Source organism: Lepisosteus platostomus, chromosome 10 (genome assembly GCF_059453375.1).
Source record: "Lepisosteus platostomus isolate fLepPlt1 chromosome 10, fLepPlt1.hap1, whole genome shotgun sequence".
In the NCBI taxonomy this organism is placed as follows: domain Eukaryota; kingdom Metazoa; phylum Chordata; class Actinopteri; order Semionotiformes; family Lepisosteidae; genus Lepisosteus; species Lepisosteus platostomus.
The window spans coordinates 23,474,832-23,495,103 of record NC_142620.1 but is presented as its reverse complement, the minus strand read 5'-3'; the positions used below and the strand labels follow the sequence as shown (position 1 = coordinate 23,495,103).

The following is a 20,272-nucleotide window of genomic DNA, read 5'->3' as shown; positions in this document are numbered from 1 at the left end:
TATGAATGTGTATCTTCTATAAAAGCTTGATCAAGTCTTTTAATGGTCTAATCTCTGCACAGATTTGTCTTTCTCATCATACAATCAATGTGTCGCCACACAATGACACATGAAAGATGGTAGACCTATAATTGACAAAATGAGGAGCAGTTGCTTCGTTTAAAAGTAAATTGCAGAAACAAATGCAATTAAAAATAGATCAAACCTAGTGATAAGCATACAGTCTATTATGTCTATAGTCTATAGTCTATTTTGTAACCTTCAATCAATATTTTGTGTAATAAATGCATTCATATTCAAATAATATCTTCATTGCTATTCATTCTGAATCCATCCACATAGCTTAATGTTAGTACTCATTTAATTTTATTGGAGATTACACTTTGATATAACTGGATATTCTTTTTAATGCAGCTCTAACCGTGGTTTTCTGTTGTTCACAACAATGAATCAGAAAAACAACATGTAATCCTCAGTAGCATTTGATCTATACTGTAGATGTACTACATTAATTGCAGTAAAATTATTACTGCATTTTAATCCTCAAGTAGAAAAATAATGAAAACCTAAAGAACATGTTAAAAAAAGCTGGTTTTCCATTAATTACAGGATGGTAAGGATACAGGCCTATAGCATGATTGATGACTATTTCTACAATAACACAATTCTGTGCAAACTATGCACGTACAGTATGCAAAGGGTGTGGAAAGACAGTAGTCATGAGAGTAAAAATATGTATATAGTACTTAAAATAATGGTTCTTACTATCAGACATGCCTGGACAGCACTCATGGAAATCAGTTGTAATGAGCTGAATCTTTCCTATAAAAACCTCTTTAGCAGGAGTGGTTTATCTAAACATAGATATCAATCATTTGCTCTCTCCTTCATTTAAAGACTTTCCTTCATGATGTTCTCTGCTCAGCCACCCCAACCAAGCACATCTTCCTGATCTTGATCAATTCACTATGGGGTGCAGATGGTGGAGGAGCAGGATTACCTTGTCAATAGGGCCAATTTACCTCCCTTCTATCCAAACAAGTTAAAACCACATTACACCCTAGCATTCATAATATGCAGCTCCAATGAGATCATATACAGTATATCTCGAGAAAGATATTATTTTATCTAAACATTTCTTAGTTTATATTTGATATTCAACAACAAAAAAAAACAAATTCTAAATGAAATTTCTCCTATCATTCCACGCAAGTTCAAAAGCACTGCATATTCCACTTAAGATGCCTTTCTTCAGGTGCACCTTCTGATAAGGCACATCTTTTAATATAACTTGCATTTTTTAGTTTTGTGTAATTTTACATTGCCCTTTATAGACGCAGCCTCTACATTGCTCGTGTCTAATTGCACCGACATTGCTCATGTCTAATTGCACCGAATTTGCAGGTGAATTTGCAGTCATTTCCGAAATCTTTGTGAATGAAGCTCATAATGTGCATTACAGCTGCCGAATATCAGCTGCCATTATCTTCATTCTTCTGTACATTCTACTCAAAAGTAAGATGATTAACAAAAAATCTTTAAGAAATTCTGAATTATACAGTGATAAGTTTATGTGTGATAAGTACACCGTAAGAAAAAAACAACACTTTTAAATTGTTTTTTATGGTTTGTATTTTTCTTTAACATCTGTTGCAGTCTTGAGAGCTTTCTGGCACTGAGATCATTAAGGACAAATTTCATATCCACTGAGCTACTGGCAGCTTAAAGAACAGAAACAGATTAGAGTGTCAGTGGAACAAAGCAACAGGAAAGAAAAATAAACTTCTGTTCTCTATCATGATGTTAAAAATGCCCTTTATAAAGTAACATTCTGCTTGGCAAGTCCAATTTTTTTTAAAAAATGTTTCAAGCCTGATGAAGGGGTTTGACTTCATCTTATGCAAATTTTTAGCACTTGGCTCTAATATTCCCTGTATTGTTGAGGTGTTGTGACATGGCTTATATGTCCTTTTGAATGCAACAACCGATCAGGCTACAAAGAAAGGCACAGGCACAAAGAATGAAACTGCGTCATCCACTAACTAACCAATGGAATTTTAAAGAAAGTGAATCACTATCCTGACATGGTTTTTTAAATAACCATCCTACGTTAATCATATATGGCATGAAGAAGTAAAAATGGTAATTGGTCTAAGTGTTTTCTCTATATTTATACAAACCCTGGGTAATTCTGCAATATCGATTATATTATTTATTTCAAGAAAATGTATTTTGATGGACAAAATATACAAAGTAATTTATATATGCAAAGTTCTGAAATCACAGCTCCAGCATTTGATTTACGATCATTCAAAACTGGTAACATGGCACAATTCAATTTAATTTTCAGCTATAGGACTCACAACTATAACTTGCCTTACTCATTATTTTTAGGAATGCCATGTTGTGACTCTATATGGAAATAACTGTTTGTTATAGAAACTGAATTTCAAGTAAAAAATATGTAGAAATGCCTGAAAGGAAAGTTTTTTTTATATTAATTAAAAGCAAATTATTAGAATTCTCATAGATTTATCAGAATTGTATTTTGGTACCCACACATAGCAAAATACATTATAGATAATTTTGTTAACTGGTATCTAATAGAATGAAAATGACTCAAATATTCCCACATTTGTCACAGGGTTATGGCACTTAGTAACAGCACAAACAGGACCGTTTCACACAAAGCCCTACTTCTACAACATTGTCAAAAACACAAGGACACTTACAAAACCATTTGGTTTATCTAGCCCATTTGGCAGTTAGCATGTAATTGAACCAAGGATTACATCCAGCTGTTTCGTCAAAGACATCAGGGTATCACCTGCACATGGCTAGTTTATTCCATACTCCATACAATCCTTTGCATAAACGACTTCTCCCTGTTCTCAATTTTAAGCAAAATTCTAAAGTCAATTGAGATTTTGAATACTTGCATCAGGTTCACCTGTAATATTCTCTGTCCGATACTAGAGGTTCAGTTCCATTTGCCTGTCAGTGTAGGTAATTCCTCTGAGCCCAAGAATTTATCACTTTGCTCTTCTCTGGCTGGATCTGACTCAACTTCAACTTCTTCTTTACCATGTATTACTTTCCATTTTGACATTTAAATGTTATTACCTGCCAAAAAGCTAAGCATTTTCAACTGTGAAGATGGATACAATATGTCAAATTTGAGTTATTTGATTTTTTGCATCTGCAGAGAGCTGTGAATCAGGATGAATTTGTAATGCGTGTTAAATCAGACATCAGTTAAATTTAGAGTTTCTTGGTAAATTAAAAAAAGGATGATCTGTACAGTACAGTACATCTCTGTGCACTCTGTTCATACTAAGCTTGATCTCTAAAAACTGCTGTGGTTGTCAATCAACATTTTAAATAGAATAGAATAATGTTACCCTGACTTCAGAGCTACAAATTTATAATGATTCTTCAACACCAGAACTATTTCTGCTCATATGAAACAAAAAAAATGGAAAGACAACTGAAGCCCTTAATCTTGTATCTTGAAATTAGACATATGATTTTCTATTTTTATTATGCATTAACATCCTGCTCAATAACATAAATATAATATATACCATAGAATGGTATGTATTGTATTTTAAACCATAACATCTTAAGAAGTTGTACTTTCCATTTCACATGACTGTATATGTAATTGTTTTTCTTCCCCAATAAAGAATGTAATACTGTACATGTAGCATAAATAACTTACTACTGTATAGTGTAGTATGAATAACAACTTAAGTATAGGTTGAATAATAACTTACTATAAAAAGGATACAGGACAGTAATATTCTTACAGAGCAAACTTTGATTTAGAATCATAATGGCTTTTTAAATTTTATTTTTTATTACATCATTTTCCCTACATTTCCAGCATTAAGTTACCAAATCAATCACTTTGAAATATGCAGATAGGTTTCATATTAGAATTAACTCAAAGCCTCCCCTGTTTTCTACTATTATTTGTATCATTTACCAATCTTTAATTCAAACTGGCTGTCCTGACCTGATTTTTCAAGATTTTGAATAGTGTTCTCTCTACACGCTAAGCAAATGGGAGTGTCTCAGGAGCTCAATTGCCAATCTGAGGTTTGTTAAACGTATTAATAATAATTTATTAGACTTATATAGTGCTTTTCAGGGAACTCCATTAAAAGCGCTTTACAGGTAATGGGGACTTCCCTCCCCCACCACCAAGTATGTTTACCACACAACAGCTACTGTATATGTAGGGAGAACAGAGTAATGAAGCCAATTAATAAATGGGGATTATTAGGAGGCAGTGATTGATAAACGCCAGGGGGAAATTTGGGGTTACAAATTGCAGTTACCCCTATGCTTTTTAAGAAACACCCTGGAATTTTCAATGACCACAGAGAGTCAGGACCTCCTTTTTTATGTCTCATCCGAAGGACGGTGCCTTTTTTATAGTATAGTGTCCCCATCACGATGCTGGGACATTAGGACCTACACAGACCGCGGAGTGAGTGCTCCCTTTTGGTCCCACTCACACCTCTTCCAGCAGCAACCTCAGCTTTCCCAGAAGGTCTCCTACATTATCTAGATACTGGCCAGACTCACAACAAAACCTGCTTAGCTTTGGTGGGTAGCCATTTGAGAGTTACAGTGTGATATAGCTGCTGGCTATAGTTTTAAGCAGCAGCTATATCACCCTGTGCACACCCTTTTTGTGCATGTCTGATCTCCTTTTGATTTATTACTCTTTCTCCAGTGGTGTGCCAGAAGATAAAGAACTCAGGTGCTTCAAAATTGTATAAACTGCTCAGATGTCTTTTTGGCATATCTTTATTTACTTTAATTATAGTTAGTCCCATCCTATAATTTCTATTTTTTGACACCCTATTGGTAACAATGACTTACATAATATAAAATAGTTATTATATATAATAATTACTTTATAGGAAAGTTTGATTCACTTGTTTAATTCAATTTAATTTAATTCAATTAATACAGTAATGTTTTCTTAGACCCTATATTTATTCTGTAGCTTGCTTGTAGAAGAGCATATTACTTTGTAGCATTTTACTATAGCAAAATTAAAAACTAAATGATCAAATAAAACAGCACAACCTAATACCTTATTCAGAGAAATAATTAATAATATAATGCTTAATCATTTATGAAGTTACAAAACATTAGCTATAATATAAAGTTGATAAAAAGTTGGTAATTTTCCCTCTTCCACATGAAAAAATATGTAGTTTTAGAAAGAAGATTATATTTTTGGAAAGAGCCTAGAGGAAATATTGGATATAGACAGTTAAGCTGATGAGAGCTTAGCTTGTTTGTTGCATACAGTAGTAAAGCAACAACATGACATAAAATTTAGATTTCTATTTAGAACACAAAGGTCTCACCAAAGGTAAGGTCAAATAATTAATGAAGAACTAATAGAAACAATAAAACTGTAACATAAATTTTACATTCTAATTTCTGCAGATGTCAGAGCAAATCAAGTTTATCAGCTAAACATTTAACAATGGAAGGATGACAAAAGACTAATAAAACAGGACGTGATGTTGTTATTTACCTCATTTAGGTCACATTTGTATTCACAGTTGAAGACCATATTGAAACTTAAAAACAGAAATGTGCTTTCCTATTGTAGAATATCCCGAATTTATTATTATTTTCTGATATAACTCAGGATTTTTTGGAAAGTTAAATCAATAGCTGTTTGAAATAATGAGCAAAATCCATTCTTCATGCACAGCCCTCAAAGGCTATATGAGGGCTATATATGTGTTTTTATGGGTCTGACACTTTATGATTGTTTAAATTTTACTGTATCACATTCAACTTGAGTTTCCACATTCTCTCTTTTGTTCTCTAAGCTTCGGGATTGGAGTTAAACCATTTCCTGTGCTCATATAATAAGCTCAAATCCTGATTCTTCTCACTATGCCAAATGAATTTAGTGAATCAAATGAAGGAATCAGTCAGGAACTCTTGATTCAAGGAAAACCAGTAGGAACATGAGGAGAACATAGAAACACCATGTAGATAGCACCCCAGGTCTGGAATTGAGCCCAGGGCCAGCACTGCAAGGCAGCAGTGCTAACCACTGCACCACCCTGCCACTAGAAACCTGATCCAAATATTCAAAATCTTCAAAGGCACTGACAAAGTCAACTCAGTGAACTTCTTCAATATTAGCACTAAATCACTGACAAGAGGTCACAAGTAGGAGCAATGTGGAAGCGCATTAAAATCCAAGAACAGTAGGCTTCTTTCAATGTCTGGATTACATCCTCAAATCAATTAGCTAAAATCTACCAAATGGACTAAATGTCCTGAATGACCTCATTTCATTTGTGGCTTTTTTATGCTATTACATTTCACTCTCTGGAAGTCTACAAATTTGTACAAAGTTGCAACTTTTGTTGGTTATTATAAAAGGTCTTTGGTTAGCAAGGTGATCTGTTCTTAATATTTTACTAAAATATTATCCTTTTTGTTAACATAGCAATACAACTACAGTAGTTGTGAGAACTGAAGGATATAACAGAGGTATTGACAGTTATCGTTACTTAACGCACATATCAGAATGTGAACTTCCTGTGTTTCATGAAGCAGACAGCTTTGAGAAAAATGCAAAAAGAAGAAATATATTTTATATTTGTACACACCCCAAGCCATGTGTTGTACCCTACAAAAGTCAGCAGGACTACAAAACAAATTCAGATACATACAGTGGCTATCAAAAGGCAAAACACTCTATAATGTCAAAGTGAAAACTACATTTTACAGATCCTCATAAGTTAAGTATAAATAGAAAATAGAACAAGAAACAACCCCAGTTTAGTCAGACTTGATTTAATTCATAAAAAGATCAATCTAATTGCTTGAACAAACTTCATCCTTGAAAACCAGCTCCAGGCCAGTGTTGTTGTCTTTTGTTTCCATTTCATGTTTCTCATGAAGGTTCCATTCATTTTTTAAATAAAACTGTAACAATAATTTGCCAATTTGCATCATATACCATAAATATTGCAGCTGTGGTTTTAGTATACTTATGTGACATTAACAATGTCAAAATATGTTTGTTCTTCCATCAGTCCAATTTGCACAAGGGCCTGCAGCTTTGAAAAACCTACAATGAATAAAGCCAGTCTGCAATGAGAATCTGATCTATTTTCCTGCATTGCACTGAAAAGTTCAGAGCAAAAGAAAATAAAAAAGTAGGATATTATGTACAATTCGTGTGCAACATTTAGTGAAACATACCATCCAACACCAGTATAGTGGCTCCAGGCGTTTCCATTCCAAGTAACTCTCCAGCAGAGCAATCTCAGACTGCAGCATCTTCAAGATCTACAAAACAAGGGAGGTTATTGCAATACACATAGCAGCATGCTGCTCAGCTCAGTAGGCACACAAGCAGACTCTGCAATGACAGAAGAACCATCAAGTATGTTCCACAGGCAAGAACTGTGAGGGATCTGGTTTAACTATGAATGTCACAGAAGGACAAACAAAACAAAGAATTAACATCAGAGTACATCGTCTTTACTTACAGTAATTGCACTATGATGACATCATATATGTGTAGTATATGAAGAGCTCATAAATATAGGTAGCTTGTTCAAAAAGCATGATTGTTTTATAAACTAGAATGGTGCCATGTTATCAATGCCATGTTTTAAAATAACATGGTAAAGTATCGCAAACTGCAAAGAGAGAAAAATACCCAAAAACAAAGTACATTTTGTGATTTCCCACATCCTAAGAGCATTTCGGTGCTAATTTTCTGAATCAGTAAAAAAAATGTCTGAACAAACAGCCTCAAGGCAAAACCCAAAATAATACTAAATAAATAACAACATAACAAATTCTGTACTGTGTTTATTCAAAATTGTTCAAACCAACAATAGACCCACTGGGAGCTCCCTGTTGCAAATATTTTCTGTAATGGAAATGCTTTCCATGCCTGGAGGTCCTTGCTCAGGCACAAAAAAGATAAATGTCTGCTGTTCCTTCCAAATGGATCTTGTTCTCTGTAAAATTCTTAATTCAGATCTTTCCCAAGTTGTTCAATGCCTCAAAATCTCCAAAAAAACAAAAAAAAGTCAAAGGAGTTTATTCTAATGATCTGTACAAATGCAACCCTTTGTGATACAGCGTGAACCTAATCACATTTTAATTAAATTAAACTTGCAGTTATCTGTGTTAGGGGACAGTCTGTGCTTAACTAAGAAAACACTAAACCGAGGCATTAAGAAGGTGCAGATAATGTTGCTTAATTCTGCTGTAAAGCAGAATATTTCACTTTTTATCAAATGAAATGGTAGCTTGAAAAATTAAAAAATGAGTCACTAAGTGGATCAGCTAGTAAATGATTCTGCTCAGAGCTTAAGTTGGGTTCTCTGGATCACTGCTCAACTTATAAGGATAAGACAGTTCCATAAAAAAGGGACTTTTCGGCTGATCTTGCTCGTTAGGTAGTGTGCTGCAGCAGAAGAATCTGGAGTGATGACAGAATCAACTCAGACTGCTAAAGCCAGTGGGCGACCACTCCAGACACAAAACAGAATGTTAGTATGCAGTCTGCAAGACACTGCAGTGAGCTGATTTATCTCACTATAAAAGAGAATGGGAACAAACAGAAAGCATCATACTCCCAGGGAGATAGAATGGTGAACGGTAAAGTCTCAGATGAGACAAAACAGCATCTATTATACCAATGGGCAGCCTCTTGGTTATATCAATTAGAGATGCACATTATAAATACAGCTGCAGTGTCCAACTTATTTAGCCCCAGCCTCAGGCAAAACTGAGTAAAAAGAAAACAACATCTACAAAGATTATAAAATTGACTTATCTAAAGAGACGGGTAAAGTTAGTGTTCAAGAATCTGAACAATAGAGGATAAGTCTAGATCTCAGACCAAAACCAAAAACCAAAATAGGGAGCGTTAAGTGCAATAACATTGGGTTGGTTTGAGTACTGTTGTTTCCTGTTGTGGAGATACAGAATGTGTTCAGTGTGGAGGCAGAGCTCTCACCAGAGAATGACACATTGCCTTAGTAACCACATCTTAGAAAAGTTTAAGAGCTAATGAGCCCCAGCTGTGAGAACACTTTAAGTACTGTATAAGCTGAACACTTCCCAAAGAAGCCAACAGTCTTGCACTAGCTGCAGGCGAGAGCGGAAGTGGGAGATCAGATCCTCCGTATGCAGAGGTTCGGCTGTGAGAGAGCCAAGCCGAAGCAAGACAATGTCTGCCTTACAGTTGCCAGAGAGATGGCAGCCTAATGGCTGCAGCTAAACCCCAATTAGGGGCACTGAGAGTGAACCACAGTTCTGGAAGAAACTGGGAAAAACTTTGGAGCTTTAAAACAGAAGGGACCAGGAAGAACTGTAGTCTTGGAGGGGACTGTGTGACTGAAGCCTTAAAAGACTGTTTAGTGTATGGAGCCTAGAGAGTTAAAGGAAAGGTAGCCTATTACAGTGCGGAAGAAAAGGGCTATCAAGGAGGTCAGTGTGTAGAGTGAGTTGAGTATAGGAGCTACTGTAATAGTGAGGGATGCAGTGATGGCGGAGCACAGGTGTGAGGTGCGCCAGCATCTCCACGTGTGACAAAGCAGTGGAGGCTAGAAAAGGAGAAGCTGCACCAGCAGCCACAGAGGCACAGCACGGGGCACTGAGAGTTAGGTGCCAAAGTTGTTCTGTGTCTATTTTAATTAGGGAGAGTGTGCCGAGTCTCACTATGAGTGGATAAGTGCTATGAGAATGTGTAGTGTGTAGTTACATTAAGAGTTATGGGAGCAAGAGTGAGGCTTGTCTGTCCCAGTGTGTGTGAAGCCCAGCCTGGTGACATTAGGAGCATTTCATCAGCTGGAAGCAGACCTGGAAGTCTAAGGGCTAACTGGCTGTGACAGGACCAGTGGCTGTCTTGGGGAAGCAGGAAGCTCCATGAGACATCTAGGAGCCAGAGGTTCCAAGTGAGCAAGAGAGTAGGAGGCTCCCTGAGCTTCTGAGGGTGATGGTTGGAAGTGAACTTCATTGAGCCCAGGGAATTGTGAGCAAAAGACTCGGCAAGGGACCTCCTTTATGTTCTCGGAGGAGATCATATAGGACAGTGGCATGAGTAAATTAAAGACTCTGAATCTCAGTCCATGAGCTAAGGGCCCCGAGGTCTCTGGCTATGTGGCACTACGTGTTCCTGGTGTCCTGGTGAGGGGCCTGAGTCATCACCACTCTCAGATAAGGGTGCTTGCTTACGTGCGAAAATGGTCTGTAGGCTAAGAGGGACATATCTGTAGGAAGGAGTTCCCCAAGGTGGCAGCAACCACCCGTGTGCTGTCACACTGTATATTGTAAGAAATACAGCAAATGTGTTATGTCTGATACTTAAAGTAGCAGCAGGTGTGAGTTGTAAGGTGAACCCACGTATAGGACAAAAGGAAGATAAAGTATAGAGAAGTTGCAGGCAGTGAGGTGTTGTAGGCAGCAGGCTAGTGACACAGGCACAATGGTGACCAGCATGCAGGTAATTGTGGTGTTGTCAAAGAGTCCAGATCTGTGGTCAAAAGTAAAGCGTGGTTTAAATCTGGAGATATGCAGAGGTGTAGCACAGTGAAGGCACCAAGACAATTCCACAATCATAGACATTATAAGCAGGAAATGTTTGTAGCACAAGAAATATACAGTTTCAAGGCACAAAGGGGCAAATGCAGAAGAACGCTGAATGCTAACTTAATTGAACAGCATAGCTTCCAATGAAAAGCTAACTGAAAACCATGGAAACTACTTCCCCCCATAATTATGCAACATAAACCCCCCACGTCTCCTGGAAAAGGGAAAGAACAACTATTGTTCAGTTCTACAATACACCACAGGGTAACATTTGATAGGTATTCCAGATTAGATCAGCAAGATCTGTAGAGAATTTCCACATCAGTGCAACAAAGGTTATTAATCATGAAACACATTCTACCTCCTTTCTTTTTACTGGTAGTATCAGCTGTCAATTCTGTATATCATGAATCCAGCAGGTTGTACAGCAGTATCGGGAATGCTGGGTTTTAGCCAAGCTTCAGTGAAACAGGAGACGCAGCAGTCTCTCATGTTGTGCTGAGTGTTGATCTGACAGGGAATTTAGTCAATCTTACTGTCCAGCGATTGCATATTTGCAAGCAGGATACTGGGGAGTGAGGATGAAAGGCATGCTGCCGGAGTCAAACTAACATACCATTTCTCCTATCGCGCTTCCTCTTGTATTTGTGTCCCTGTTTGCCCTGTGCTTGAGAAGCAAAGCCATGTACTTCCATTTCCACTGAAGTCAGATTCGACGCTCAAAATCTCAGATCCAAGAATCTTTGTAGACCTTTTGTAATGGCCACACATGTATTTTTTACACAAAAATTGAGACATAACATGAAAATAATCAACATAAACTAGAGAGGAACGGCACCATCTTGGTAACTGAGCTGCCAATTGTGTGTGGAACAGTCCTCTGGTTTGAATCCATCTATACCCCTATGGATTTTGTATAATCTCCTCTGTTTTAGATTGGAAAATAAATTAGCTATTTAAACTGTCTGCATATGACAGCCACCTCAGATCTGTATCATTCTTGTTGCTTTTCTTTGAATTCTTTCCTAACACTATATTATCCCTTTCAGTATGGTGACCAAAACTATATACAATATTCTGAATCAGGGCTTACGAGTGCATTTTAGACCTTAAGCACAAATTTCCTGCATTTAAATTCCACACTTTTTTACCATGTATCCAAGCATTCTGTTTGCTTTATTTATTGCTTCCCTGCATTAACTTGATGAGGACATAGAAGAATGTAAATGTAGTAGACAACAGAATAGAAGCAACAATATAAAGTCACTCACTAGGGCTTTGGGCCTAGAGTCTATCAGCGTCTGGCATTCTTTAGGAGGTATGTGGCTCCATTTGCAGCTCAAGTCTGGTTGATGTACGTGGAAAACACACTCAGACTTCATTCCAGAATAATTCATAATCCTCGAATGGATTCAGATCTGGTGACTATGAAGACCATGTCTTTCAGTCATGCTAACCAAATTATAGCTAAGGATGCCTGCCCATTGCTTAATTAACACATCTGTTCCACACCTGTATGGAAGCTCTTGATTTGAACATACTATACTTTTTTGTCTCTCATGTACCCAGACATTTAAATTGTTTGTCCACTGCTGTACCTGTACACTCAGTACACTGTACCTGTACACGCAATTCAGAAACACCCATGAAACCTTTCTTGTTTTTGTTATTTACTGAATTTCATTATTTGTCACCAGTAACTGGGATTTTGTGTTATCAGTGGGTGCTGCACCAATCTAATCAGCTCTCCAGCCAATGATGATGTAAGAAAGAAGGAGGATGTCTGCACCTCTTCTGTATTGCACTCAGGGCTGCAGTGGTGAACCCATTTGAATAACAACTGGGGATTCTATAATGGTGAGGTATTAAAAAAAAGACTGCAAATGCTGAGTTAGAAGCTAACTTACAAAAGGATTTCTTTGGATTTTCTGGTATTGTTTTACTTTTTATTTGATATTCATGTAAAATGAGTTCTTAGACTTTTCTAGCAATCTAAAATAAAAAAGAAATCTTAGTGCTTCTTTAGTTCTATACCTTGGGTTGCGCTCAATTAAAACACCATGTGGTGAACAGTACTCAACCATCTGTTTTCATGTGATGAAAATATGAAAAACAGGAGTCTGAGTCACCCAGATTATGCATGTGTGAATAAATCATACAAATAAATTTAAAAGGGTATGCATGATATTTGCAACATCTTTTCTTTTCTGGAGAATGCCACCTTGAGTGCTATGATACACTGAGTGAGGAGCAGTCGCTACCACCTGAAGAAGTTATTTTGAAGACGTATAGTATGGAAATACATAACCTTAGCAACAATGGCCTGAGCATGCTGAACTCAAGACAAAAGCTCCTTGTAAAACAGTAATAAAGAGAGAACACACTGAAGCTTTCTTAAAGCCTTCCATTAAACGAAATAAAAGCCAAAGAATACAGAGGTGAATCTGTGTTAAAGTCGGTAACCAAGAATAGTGCAGCTTCAGAGATTTTAATCTTAGAAATAGAAAAATGTCAGAGAACAAGTTTCAGTTTTTTTTAACAGATTCTGAATTCAGATACACTGGAGGATTTAAACATTAATTTGAAATTGTTTTCTGTCTATAAAAATACCATTACATGAGTCATTTCAAAACAGTTTGGTTATACCATTACACTGTCCCGTTATATGTTTTGGACAAATTACTTGCATTTTTTAAAAACACAATAATTACTGGAATAAAAGTACTACTACCTTACATTTATGGTGTATATATAGCTTTTCATCCTACTATATAAATCAAGATCTTTACATGTACAGCTCCTTAAAAAAAATTCTCAACCCACCTGCAGAGTTTTGTTGCTGTCTGAACTTGCAATCATGTCACTTTCAAACAGGACTATCTGGAATCTAAATCTACTCCACACTGATAAATTTACAAAATGCCTTTATATGTTAATAAGTTAGATTTGCAACGAAAATAAGAATATTCTCAATTGCACAAGTATTCATCCCTCTGTTACAGCAACCCTAAATTAATTCAGGTACAGAAGAATTGCATGAAAGGTCACAAAATTAGTGTAATTATTTCGGTCTCTGAGGAGTCAAAGTGCTTTAACTTGTCTTCAGAGTAAATGCATCTGTCACCGTGAATTCCCTCAGATAGGTATTGAATTTCAAGCAACTGCTCAAAGAGCAATAGACAAATCAACCATGAAGATCAAGGAGTTTTCTAAACACATTGGGAATAAAGTCATAGAGAGGCATAGCTCTTGAGCAGGTTAATATAATCCTTTAAGTACAGGATGGTTCGTCATTAAGAAGTGGAATATGGGTTGAGCGGTGACACTGTGGCTAAGGATCTGCACCTGTGGCTGGGAGGTTGCTGGTTCAAATCCCGCAGCTGGCAGAGGAATCCTACTCCGTTGGGCCCCTGAACAAGGCCCTTAACCCCAACTAACCGCTGTACAATGACTGACCCTGCGCTCTGACCCCAAGCTTCTCTCCCTGTCTGTTTCTCATGGAGAGCAAGCTGGGGTATGCGAAAAAAGATTAATTCCTAATGCAAGAAATTGTATATGGCTAATAAAGTGATCTTATCTTATCTTAATATGCAAGATACCACATATATACAGTACTACTAATTACATCTGGCTGCCCTTCCAGACTTAGTAAATTGTTACATTAACAGTGACTGAAAGATTTACAAAGTCTAAGATCTAAGATGGTAGTGACTGTGCTTACAGTACATTGACAATATCCCAGTTCCTACACAAATTTGTATTACTGTACTCAGATAAAGAAAAAAGCTTTCACTAAAACAGCATCATCTTACAAAGATGCATAGTAGCCATTATGTGCCAGCAACCCCCCTGCATATAAGATCAGGTAGAGAAGTGAATACTTGCTTCACCAGTTGACTTAAAGGGAAACATTAGGGAGGAACATAATTTGTTAACATTTCACAACAGAGATGTAGGTTAGAAATAGGAGAGTCAGGTTGCTTGTATTGAGATTACAACTCCTCATTAAAAAAATGTAAACCGTTTTCTCTAGTGGGGACAAGAAAGGGGAAATACATTTAAGAAGGGTATGAAAATGGGAATGCCACATCTTCTTAAACTGCGAATTTATATACTAAATGAAAAATGAAGCACACCTTCTTCCTAGGTTACGCAGGTCTGGACTTGCACAAATTCAACTTTTGTGGTCCCATAATAACATTTTCTAGGTAAGCAGAGTTTATGTTACATGAAGAAAGAGCAAGTAGTGAGGCAGGTTCCTTCCCGGGACAAACAGCAACGAGTGAATGTAATGTTGTCTCCACCAGGGCTGTTTTACACTTCAGTCTTGTTTTGCTTTCCCCTAAGTGTGCTAACCTCTGCGTATCATCTTACATCTTTTTCACTGCAAAATGTGAGTAAACAGCATTGCATATGTGATAGAGGCAAATTATTTTACTACTTACAGTATATTATCTACTGTGTATTTTATTACTGAGCATCACAATGTAGGGTAATGAAATGGATGGTTAAATCTGTTGAAAGCTCAGTAAATCTTAATTACTGTACTGTACATTTTTTAAGCACAAGTTACAAATCTACGGTTGTGGATGAGCTGAATTCAATATTCACCCTCTCAAAAATAAAATTGCTATATTAACACATGTTAACATCAATTTAATTCATTTAAGTAGCAGTAGTTACTTATGAGCGCCTGAATGTTGAATATGTTAGTGAGACTGATTAGGATGTTAGTATAATGGACAGTATACTAAACCTACAGTAGTATCCTTGTTTTAATGTACAGTATCTCTTCTGTGCACACCATATAAGCTTGATATCTTGAATGGTTTTATCTACACATAATGTATCAATAAATGCATCCCATGTGTTATGAATTCTTGTGAAGACTCCTAGTTTTTCTGTCAATTGATTCCTAACAGCCAAAGTAAACAATTCTCTGTTACAACTAACCATTGAGCCAGTAAATTCACAAAACCCCTACCGTGTACATATATGACCAAAACAATAGGCTTAAGTAATGAAGTCTATATGTAAAGACCAAACACTCCTGGCTGCGAAAATACAGGAAGGTCAAGATTAAACCAAAGAGAAGCAGAACTCAAAACAAAGATGACAAAATTAAATTTTAACTTTCCTTTCCTAGGCCACTTGTAAATCGTTCATTCTGCTGAATGAAGAAGTCAATGAGATTATTTTTCTTTCCATATGAATTCACAAATTCCATCAGGCAGTTTATCCCCAAAATTTAAAGAGAGAGAAGGGAGAATTATAGCACTAAAGAAAATTCAAGGTGTCCTGATTTCTCACTGGGACAAGTTAGCACAGAATGGTAACCTTTTGTCTTTCTAGGATCAGGATGACAGTTCTGTCATCTCACAATCTCACAGGGCTGACTTGGCCTTTTGTCCTCAGCAAGAATATAATTAAAAAATGTGGCTGTTAATTCTTATTAAATGAAACAAAGATATAGGACAAAAGGACTGGTACTGTCAGTAGCTCTTCTGCACTAGTGCAAGTTCACCCTCCATGTCTTGTCTATTCCACCCCTGAGGGAAACCAGTAGCACACTGTAAAGACACCACGCCTTGCTGTAGCTGCAGGTGACAAAAGTTCAGGGAATTAAATACCATTAAATAACTAGCTGTGGCACACTATTCTCCAAATAAAAACATCCTACATTTTAAAAAAAAGTTATCAAGTAAGATGACAACTTTCTTAGGGCCATATTCAAAAGCCATTGTCATGGCCCTTACCAATCATGGCCTCCTAATAATCCCCATTTATGAATTGGCTTCATTACTCTGCTCTCCTCCCCACTGATAGCTGATGTGTGGTGAGCATTCTGGTGCACTATGGCTGCAGTAGCATCATCCAGGTGGGGCTGCACATTGGTGGTGGTGGAGGGGAGTCCCCATTACCTGTAAAGCACTTTGAGTGGAGTGCCCAGAAAAGCGCTTTATAAGTGTAAGAAATTATTATTATTATTATTGTTATTGTTATTATGAGTTTGTGAGTTTCATTTCCACTTTAATAGCTATTACTGGTAATATCATCACCAGTCACATGACAGAACAAAACATCTAAGAAACCAAATCTACATCAAGCCATTTTAAAATCATAAGGAGTGTTTGAGAGATTTAACCATAAAAACAGAGGACTATGACCACTGCTAAGGTAGGGTTGCGAGTCTTCACCCTTAATGTCAGAAGAAGGACTCGGCTTGGCAGGTACCTGCAGTGATGCTGGCATGAGACATGTTGCTCCTCTGATAAGTGCCAAGCACTCAAGCAGGAAAATGTAGAAGGAACATGCCTATGTGTCTTATTACTTCAGAGGTAGACAGCAGTCTTAAAAAAATTCTCAATCACTGGGTCTGTTTCTAGTAAAATACTAATTGGAGATAACCAACTAAGTGGGTAAGTAATACAAAAGTGGTAAAAAATGTGAAATCAAAAGAAACATGAAAAAGAAAAAAGGAGGTCATTTATAGTCCATTTGTTTGTTGTTAGCTTTTTGACCTTGGGGTGCAAGTCACTACCAAAACTCCACAAGTAGTGATTGTTGGCAATTTGATAGCAACATCTCTACACTGAACAAAGTTTGGGACCTTCCATGTGACAATATTCCAGTGGGGCAAACACACGATTCTCGTAACTGCAGAGAAGCTTTCTTGCAAGATGAGAATGTGACAGTTATGCTGTGGATGTACAACACGCCAGTCTTGAGCCTGCAGGAGCATTATGCTTCAATGCAGTATTATGCAGCAGCACTGAGCATCAGATCAGGTGAGCAAGTGAGGAACTGCTTCACATTGAACTAAGGTAACGCTTTTAAGTTCAGAGTTGGATTTATTCAGAACACCAGGGTTAAAGCCCCCACTCTTTCAGGAAGTGCCATCGTATCTTAAAAGTCCATGTGTTCAGTGTAATACCAGTGCGCAGACCTGCTGAGCAGTCGTCTTGAAACTGAGGGCTGAATCCAATTGGGATCTGAGCAGGGTGCAGCAAGCATGTGAAGGAAAGCAGATAATCCAAAGCAGGGAGATCCAGTAGTCAAAGGAAAATGGAGCTGAGGGAAAACAATCAAACAATTATGGAGCAAGGGAACACTTCGACGCCCTGACTGCTTGTGGCTCTGCTCCGTCCTTTACTAGGACAACAGACGGTTCCAAAATCCCAAACCTACCCAACAAAGAAAGAAAGACAGAGCTTCCCACAGCAAACAGATAAGTAAAATGTATATTCTGTTTGATAAGGAGTTTAGATGGGTAGGGAGTGAATATATACTGGAATTTCTGTAATATATACAGTACAGCGTGTATGAACAGATGAAAACCTACAGATCATCTGCATGTGCACCCACAGTATGCCAGCTAATACAATTGGAGAAATAAATTGATAATTGTAGTGAAAGATGTGAGTTAGTGCTGCCTGAAACAAATATAACAAATATATTTGTACTAAATACAAAAAAATAAAGACCAAAATAAACAGAACCACAGTTAAATAATAAATCTGTTGAAATAAATAATAAAACTAGAACATTACCACATGAACAGTCTTGAATTCTACAAAAATCACAAAACATTTGTTTGATTTTTCCCTACGTTTGGCATTTGGAAACCCTCCGGGCTCCCATGGTATACCAGTGGGACCCTTTCGGAAAAGCTTGTCTGCTGTTCTATTGTTCATCCTGTATTTTCACTCCAGTAGATGGCATTAAAAAAAGCTCCTACTGGCATCATCACAAAAGGTGTTTCTGAAGTCAGATTAGTAGTGTAGGGACAAGACCTATCATTTCACTTAGAATTAAGTGATATTAAGGATTTCTAACAAGCTTTGTGTGCCTAAACCAACAGCCTGTTGTTTGTTACAGGGATGTAGCGAAAGAGGCCCCTCTCTGTTGTCTAACCCACAGGATGACCTTGTGGACTTGCATGTGAGCAAGTGAGGGAGATGAGCTTATCTTTAGGATAACGATCTTTCTCAGAACAGTCCAGATCCAGTTAAGACAGATGTCCACTGCTGGAGCCTGGCAGAGGGACAAAGGCACATCTGAAGATAACCCTAAAAGTCACAGGCCACTGTCAATCATTCAACAAGATGACCAACTAATAAGGGACCTGAAGGGTATGGGCACCCACTCCACCTGGTAGCTTCGTGACCGATCACCAACCACATGTTTCCCACTTAAAAAGCAGTGCATCACCTCTAACTTCGCCTTCTTCTCTGCTCAACTAACTTGGCTGACTGACAAGTTGTCTGAACTTTGGGACATACTGTAAACGTTTTCCTGAAGCACAGAGTAAGAGGTTGAGTCCATTCATATAGTAAAGAGAATTCCGCCTGAGCTCCAGCCTGCAGCAAGACCTCATGGCCAGCTAGCTACCACAGTGCGCCTGCTTGATCACCGGAGCAATACGGTTGGACTTTTTGTCAACCATCCTGTATAAAGCATTATTTAGCAGTAGCCACTACATCAGGAGCAAACCAAGTTTCTCCTCTTTTTGTGCGACTCACCCAGACTGCGCAGACACCACCCTGTGTGCAGACTTTGTCCCCAGTTCAGCTCAGAGCTGACCCGCAGAATCCATTTGAGGGAATCGACTGCCAGTGCGAGACAACAGCAGGATCCTTCTCCCTGATGCTTCTAACTGCTTAAGGACTGGAGTGGCACAGAGCCAGCAAGATTAAATAGCACTGCAATGGATTTAGTCAGCTGTTCCCCCATCCTTCTGCGTGGGAGTTACAAATCCACAGATGTGGATGAGTATAATTCAATATTAGCCCTCTCAAAATTAAAATTTTATTAACACATTATTATCAATATAATTAATTTAAGTAGCCGTAGTTAATTAAGAGTGCATGAATGTTGATTATTTTATGAGACTGATTAAGACGTTAGTGTAACCAATGGCATACTAACCGTAGTACCTTGTATCAGCTTGATATTTTGAATGTTTTATGTACACATTATTTTTATGTATCAATAAATGTATTCTGTTGTTGTAAATCCTTGTAAAGATTCCTTGTTGTTCTGACGATTGATTCCTCATAGCCAAAGTAAACTCACACAATTTACTGTTACAACTAATTATTGTGCCAGTAAATTCACAAAACCCCTACAGTGGTAAAGAACAGATAGTGAGGATTCGATCTACTCGTCTCACCAGAGAACAGGTAGTGAATTGTGCTTTTAACAGAGATCCATTAAAAGCAATATTTAGCTGTTACCATTACTTAGAATCTATGGCAAACACAATTTTTTCACATCATTTCTTCTGAAAACACCCAGCAGGGGGAATAGTGAGCACTTAAAATCATTCAAAACAATTACATTTACTTGTTTGTTTGCCAACTGACCTAATCTTCTTCCCAAGCCAGCTGACTATATAAAGTTTGGCTCAAACAAAATTCTTAGATCTGATTTGAGTTTCTTTATTCTTTCTATATTACACTTCTTCTTCTTACATCTCAAGATGTTTTTTAAATCAATATTGTTTGCCAAGTATGGAAAACTATACACTAAATTCATGGAAGGCAGAGGTGAAAAGAAGAAGCTTATTTTCTCAGTTCTCAGTTATTTTATTTTGTCAGTTATTTTCTGTTTTATTACTGTAATTCCCATAGATTTCTATTATGATATAACTATTATATAA

The 20,272-nt window shown here is 37.3% G+C and overlaps 1 protein-coding gene across 2 annotated transcripts in view; it reads right to left on the bottom strand.

Annotated features, from left to right (window-relative positions):
- Window positions 1–20,272, bottom strand: part of tedc1 (tubulin epsilon and delta complex 1) — a 61,519-nt gene that overhangs the window by 18,624 nt on the left and 22,623 nt on the right. For both annotated transcript variants that reach the window (XM_088648855.1, XM_088648856.1), the window contains exon 6: window positions 7,261–7,347. In XM_088648855.1, coding sequence (XP_088504981.1) covers window positions 7,261–7,347 — 87 coding nt within the window. The remainder of the gene's footprint in view (window positions 1–7,260; window positions 7,348–20,272) is intronic.